General features: G+C 38.1%; 1 protein-coding gene across 1 annotated transcript; it reads right to left on the reverse strand.

Moving 5' to 3' along the window:
- Positions 1-41: 41 nt before the first annotated feature.
- LOC144476618 (uncharacterized) lies at positions 42-1,361 on the reverse strand. Its single transcript, XM_078193738.1, has one exon. It carries the CDS (start codon positions 1,359-1,361, stop codon positions 42-44), a length of 1,320 nt encoding a protein of 439 aa, XP_078049864.1.
- Positions 1,362-6,523: the final 5,162 nt, after the last annotated feature.

The following is a 6,523-nucleotide window of genomic DNA, read 5'->3' on the forward strand; positions in this document are numbered from 1 at the left end:
AAGATATTGTGAATGCCCTTTGATCTTCTCCGATGGATTAGTCATGGATTGCGTATTGATTGTTCGGGAACTATTTCCTTTTCCTTAAATGAGCTGGTGGTTGTCGATGTGGTCGAGGGGGTTAAGGGTTTGCGACTTTCTGTGTGTGAATGGCGTGGCTGATGTAGCAAAGTGTGGTGTCGTTCATTACAAAGTCTACATGTAAAATGTGAACGACACATCCTAGCATTATGACCCGCGCGTAGGCAATTTGAACATAACGAATGTTTGGTGACGTGTTCCCATCGCTCGGACAGAGAATATGTATTGAACGGTTCGCAATCCCGAACACTATGCTCTCCGTCGCAGATTGAACATTGCGAGAATTTGGATGTGAAATATATTTGTTGTTTCGGATATACTACATGATTGTCTTTAGCTCTTGTAGCTGATGAATGGTTGCGAATTCCGGTGGCTGGAGTCGGTATACAACGTACTGTTAGTGAGCAGTTTGCTCGTTTTTGTAGGAAGCTGATTAAATGCAAGTATGATGGCATGTTTTTATCCGCTAGTGTAAGTTCCCACTGCCAGATCGTTTCAGGATTAATTTTTGATAGAATCGTCGATACCAAGAACGAGTTCCATGATTCTATTGGTTCCCCGAGATTCTTCAAAGCGCGTAGGTGTTGATTTAATGTATCTAGCATCTCGTCGATGGCTTCCGGAGTATCTTTCGCGAGTCTCGGCATGTTTTGTATGGCGTCACAGTGTCGAAGGATGGTTTTGCGAGGGCAATCAAACTTTTCCTTCAAAATTTCAATCGCGTCGAGGTAATTGGAGTCGGTAGTCTCTAAAGATTTAATGCACGCGGCGGCTTTTCCGGTTAACGTTGATCGAAGGTACTGTAATTTTTGTACAGCGGTGAGGTTGTCGTTCCGTTCGATAACTGACGAAAATATATCATAATATGATGTCCAATTTTCGATGGTTCCGTCGAACATAGGTAGCCTCATTTCTGGCAATTTAATGGCGATCGGGGCACACGCGCTTGATACAGGTGACACATTACCGCTGGTTCGCGGGTCATTCGAGGGTTCGCAGGATTGAAGGAGAGCTTTAGCCCGAATAATGACGTTCATGTAACTTTCTTCTATTTCTTCTCGTCGCGTCTCTTCCGAAGGATCTTGTATTTCTAATTCTATTTGAATTGCCTCAAATCGAGTCCATGCTTCAGTGAGTGAATTGAGATATTCCGTAATTGTTATCTTTAGGTTGGTTGTTGCGTCTTGTTTGTCTAGAACCTTTCCGAAGGTCGTGATTTTTCTTACGATGCTACCACGCTGGCGGCGTAAAATGCTGACTGAATTACTTGGAGTGGACATGGTTGGAGAATTGGAACGTTATATGGGAATTGGTGATACTATAAACGGGCCTACCTTACGATGCGAAGACGTCAGTGCTGAGGTGCCTTGGTTGGTGCAACCGTGGTGGTGGCCGTTGGTTGCGTTGTCGGTGTCCGTTGATTGTTCACGAACACTATATCCGGCTCGAAGGACCAAAAATGTTTATCCGCGCACACACGATTATCTTGATGGTACGCGGTTCCCGGTGATTCTTTCGAATGACAAGGATGATAGAATTGGTGGATGTAAACGTAATAAACTCTTTATTATAATAACACTTAACAACAATATCAAAACTATAAACGACGTTGATTCTGTGACTATTATTAGTTGATTATGATGCCGCGAATAACTAACAGATGATAATGATGTCTAGACTAATGAATTTCGTATGAAGTGTATGTTTGTACTGGAGATTGTGTTGCGAGAGTGTCGAGTGAGATGCTATTTTGCTCCGAGGTAAATTCGGTATGGGCGTGCATTTTTGGTGGAACAAGCGGATTTGCTGATGATAAATTTCTAAATTGAGAGAGGGGAATGGTTGTCCTGCATGATTGGTTATTGCCAGAGTAGAGACAAGAAATAGGTGAAGAGATAGAAGGAAAAGGAAAGAAGGAAGAGGTGACCGTCCAGAGTACTGGTGACCTCCAGGTATGAACCGTACCCCGGAACGGTACGCACGTGCGATCCGCATGTCTCGAGATTTGACCGTAGCAGGCAGTAAACCCGGAAAAATACCTCGACTTGCACAGGACATACGAAATGAAAGTTTTCTAAACGCGGTAGTAGCCTAACAGTTGGTGAGCAGCTGCTGGTCATAATGTAATAAAGGGATAAAAATTTATTTGAAGTAACGACTTTTCAGAGAACTGCATGCTACGGCTGGATTTATGTTGACCAGGTCATAGAATTATATTTTGAAGCGAAACATCTATTATGGTGTTAAGGAGGTGTTTTAGTGCATATATTTCTTTATTTTTTTCACCTGGTGCTTGGTCCACAAAAAATAAAGGGAGTAATTCTTTCGTTTTCCAGCTGCGAATATTAGTGACACTTCTGATCTCAAAACCCTTTTCTTCTAGTTCAGCTTTAATGTCTGTTGTTGGGATTGAGCTATGTAGATTTTTAATAACCACTCTGAAAGATCTTTCCTGACGCGGTTGATATGTGTGAAATGCTATATTATTTACTTTTAGGAAATGTACTAGTCTTTGGTAGGCGTCTGATGTGTTGATGTTTACTTTGATCGAGTGAGCTGACATTGACTGACAGGAAAACTCTTCGTTTCTTAGGACAGTTTTAAAGCTAACTAGCATAAGCGGGAAGTTTGCTATATTGTCCATAAATATTGGAGGTGGTTTTTGTGTTTTACTGGCGTTTACATTAGCATTTTCGTTAATTTCATCTTCTTGCATTGGTGAATTATTATTCAACTCTGAGAATCTATTGTAGTTTTGTTTATCGATGGCGTGCAAGGCTTGTTTCTTATTTGTATAGTTTTCTGCATGCATTTGATCTCCGCTTCTTTTGTTTCTGCTATGTTTTACTGTTTGCCACGTGAGTTCTTGACCTATCAAATTTGCATCGATGTGTCGTCTAGATTCCTCCTGGTTTTCTAGTGGGGTATTTAATGGGATATCTCCATATATTACTTGCCGTTTCTCCTTGTCAACTATGTTGTGTTGTTCCATGGTGACGTTTGTATATGTCCCTCCACTTGCTTGCTGCATTTTCTAACAAATATTGATTATTGATATGTAACCTTAAACTATAAACTATAAACTATAAACTTGATATATATTTGGTGTCCGAATATTATGTGATTCACCGTATGTATATTTACACTCGAGGCTCGTTATGTAAACACGTCTGTACTCTTCGACGGTTCGCAAGCGACTCCCAAACCATTTAAACCAGTCTTAAAAAAGACATACCATCTTGACAGCTTTGACTCAATTTTGCTCTACACTGTACGTATGTATATTAATTGTATTGTAGAGCACGTTGAATGAGGTAATCGTGTCGTATGAAAGTGATGGTTGCAAAGTTTTCGGCGCGTTACAGGAATTCGTGTTGTAGGAAATTGCGCTAAACGAGATTATACCGGATCGATGCGACAGCGATACGACGACGATAAACGATAATCGCACCTCTAGGCACGCCTCCCAACCAACTGTTTAAGGCGATGTCGAGTTAATCCTTTCAAGAGGCAGTTAAAGATTACGTCCACGAGGTTGGATTGCAAGATACGCGATAAGGTAACGAAAACTACAGATCGCGGCGCACCGTGATCCTATTAAAAATAGAACAAATAATCGTTATGATTTGAAAATTTGCTTTATTGGCATTGTAACAACATGAAAAATATTATTTATTTTCGTAAATGCACGTATCATTTTTGTCAAATAATAACACAATGTCACGATTGATTTCTACTTTGTTTTATTGCTAAACCGAAGAGGTTAGTTAATATTATTAGAGAGCTTGATGTTGTGTCAATATAAACATTATTTACAGCTTTCAGGCAATATTGCTAAGAAAATCGTAAGATGGCACAGGTGTATTTAGATTTTACAGTTGCTGTAATAAATACCACCTGATGTAGCATAAGAATTTTTCTGTTATTATACTACGGATTTTATGCACTTATAAAATTAGATAGTTGAAATTTGAAGCAGTGAAATTTTTAATCTACTAAAATTATCATTAATTGAATAAACTTGTAATTGCTAAATTGCAAGCTTCCATTTCATGCAATTGATGCAGGCAATTTTAACTTTGCATAAAGATCTGCATTTAAATTGTTATAATACTTTGAAACCACATTTTCAGTTTTCAAACAATTAGACGTATGTTCATTTTGACAGGAGAGAAAAATGATTATTAAGATTTAAATAACTTTTGAAAAGTGTTCGAATATTAATCAGAGTCACTGTATATAATACCTAGCACTCATAAACATTAAACAATAGTAATTCAAACTATACAACAATTTTCCACTTACAAGATCAATTTTTTTTTCATTTCAGGTTCATTCTCTAAGAAAAGCGACCATTGTGCATCGTGTGGTGAATGGGTTAATAGCGGGGACAAGAACAGGTATCGTGGTGTCGCAGAAAAACTCGAATTTCTAGTGAAAACTATATCGACGATGCGAACAGAAACAAATCGAGTGGGCCTATCCGTAACGGTTGTCCCGCGTCCTGGGACCGTTCTTCCGCATATGAAATGGATTCCGATCGATAGACAGCAGAAAATAGATCATCACGAACAATGTCGGGTGCTATGCCGGTGCAACCTTGGAACAGGAAGCCAGAGGCTGCGGTACTGTAAAACGTCTTTGGTTACAATCGACCACAGATCTCTGTTTATACGTCTGATATCTTGTATCTGATATTAGTTAACGCGTCAACCCGGCTAGATAAATAAATGTTAACGTCACGCAGCCCTGGCACCCGGTAACACGATCGTGGAAGATGCAGAAGCAAAACGAGCGACGCCTGTCACGGAAGCACGTGAAATCTCTTGCCCCGCGACTCGCGATCGCGCTCGCGCTCGCGGACACGCTCAAAACCCTTTTACACTTTCCCCGCGATTTAGGGCAACACTCGAAAGTGGTTAACGTCGTCGAGATAGCGGTTTGACATCTACTGTTCACTCGCGTTAACGATAAGACACGTTCAGGAATGGCTACCCAACTTTCGTAGGATTTACTTGATAAACCCCTGTCGAGCCTTTTGGTAAGAAAAATGTAGACCAACCACTATGCAGGATAAAACTAGAAACTATGGCTTTGGGAGATTTGAAATATCGATACAAACGTATTGTTATCACCAGACTGCGAATTTTTATGTCAAACAAGAATCGTTTACGACAGCTGCAACAGAAAGGTGTCAGGCAGTTTCTTTCTTTAATAATTTAACCCTTAAAGGATCATAAGATTGATAAGAGCAACAATTAATAATTAACTGTTTGTTTTAGGTTGTTTAGATGTTATGTTGACTTGAAAGTTCTCTTTTTTCTAAACGTTCCCCCTTATGCAATTGCATTCGATATACGTTCTATTTTAACATACAAATAAGGTTATAATTAAATAAGACAATCACTAATTTTAAAATGGGGAAAAACGTTCCACTTAGTCGTAAAAGGTTTAACGCTAGAACTACCAAACCAGAGAGAATGACTGGTTTCTGATTTTTTCTTTTACAAGTCTCTGAAATTATACAAATATTTTTTGAGGAAATTCTCAGGTACACTTCTATATTGAGATATACATTATAAAATAAATCATAGAAAGTTTCAATGAATCCAATGTTGGCATTTTTATAAAATAATATACGTTAGTAATGTTTAGAGCTTCGTTTTCTATTTTAGTAAAATATTTCTCGTATTGTATAAAAAAGTAAGGTTCATTATACTTTTCATATTTTTTAAAATAATTTATTACATATAACAAAAATTCGTATGACTAGCTATTGTAATGAAAATTTTATGAGATTATCGATGTGTTGCAATGTTCATTCATTGGTCGTTCGATGTATTTTTGATTAAATCTCATATTTCACTTTTAAAGAAAACTGAAACTAGGAAAAAATGTTTGCATTTGTTTAAGAACTTATTAATTTATTTTAAGCAGTAACACGGTTTGCTTTGGATAATATTACTCAGAAAATTAAATAACAACTTATCGATGATCATTTTAACAACCACGCAGTTTATATGTTTTTTTGCTACACCGATCACCTTATATAGACTCCGAATTTTATGCATTTTTAACAAAAATTAGTGGATATAATTAAACACAGTAAGAACATTTAAAGAATTTAAATATGTGGTAAATTTTGACAATGAAATTAAGAACTGTTTTCAAGATTTATTTTAAATTATGGTGCGAAACAGTGGAACAGGCTTGCATGCATGGGATACTACTGACCAAAAAAGCGCACTAACAATAGTGCTCCATGGATGATGTTTAAATCCACTGAGACGAGTATCACGCTTATGCACCACCAATACGGTACGGACCTGATGTGTTGTGAGCCAATGGTAGCAATGCGGGGAGCGAGAGGCTGCGACGGTAGCAGTAGAAGGAGTTTCGTGCAAGATAATGTTGCGTTTCAAATGGTTGAACTCTGATCTTG

Source organism: Augochlora pura, chromosome 10 (assembly GCF_028453695.1).
Source record: "Augochlora pura isolate Apur16 chromosome 10, APUR_v2.2.1, whole genome shotgun sequence".
NCBI classification, from domain to species: domain Eukaryota; kingdom Metazoa; phylum Arthropoda; class Insecta; order Hymenoptera; family Halictidae; genus Augochlora; species Augochlora pura.

Excerpts from the sequence above, each read along its gene's own strand:
- LOC144476618 (XM_078193738.1), bottom strand. The coding sequence starts at position 1,361 with ATGTCCACTCCAAGTAATTCAGTCAGCATTTTACGCCGCCAGCGTGGT.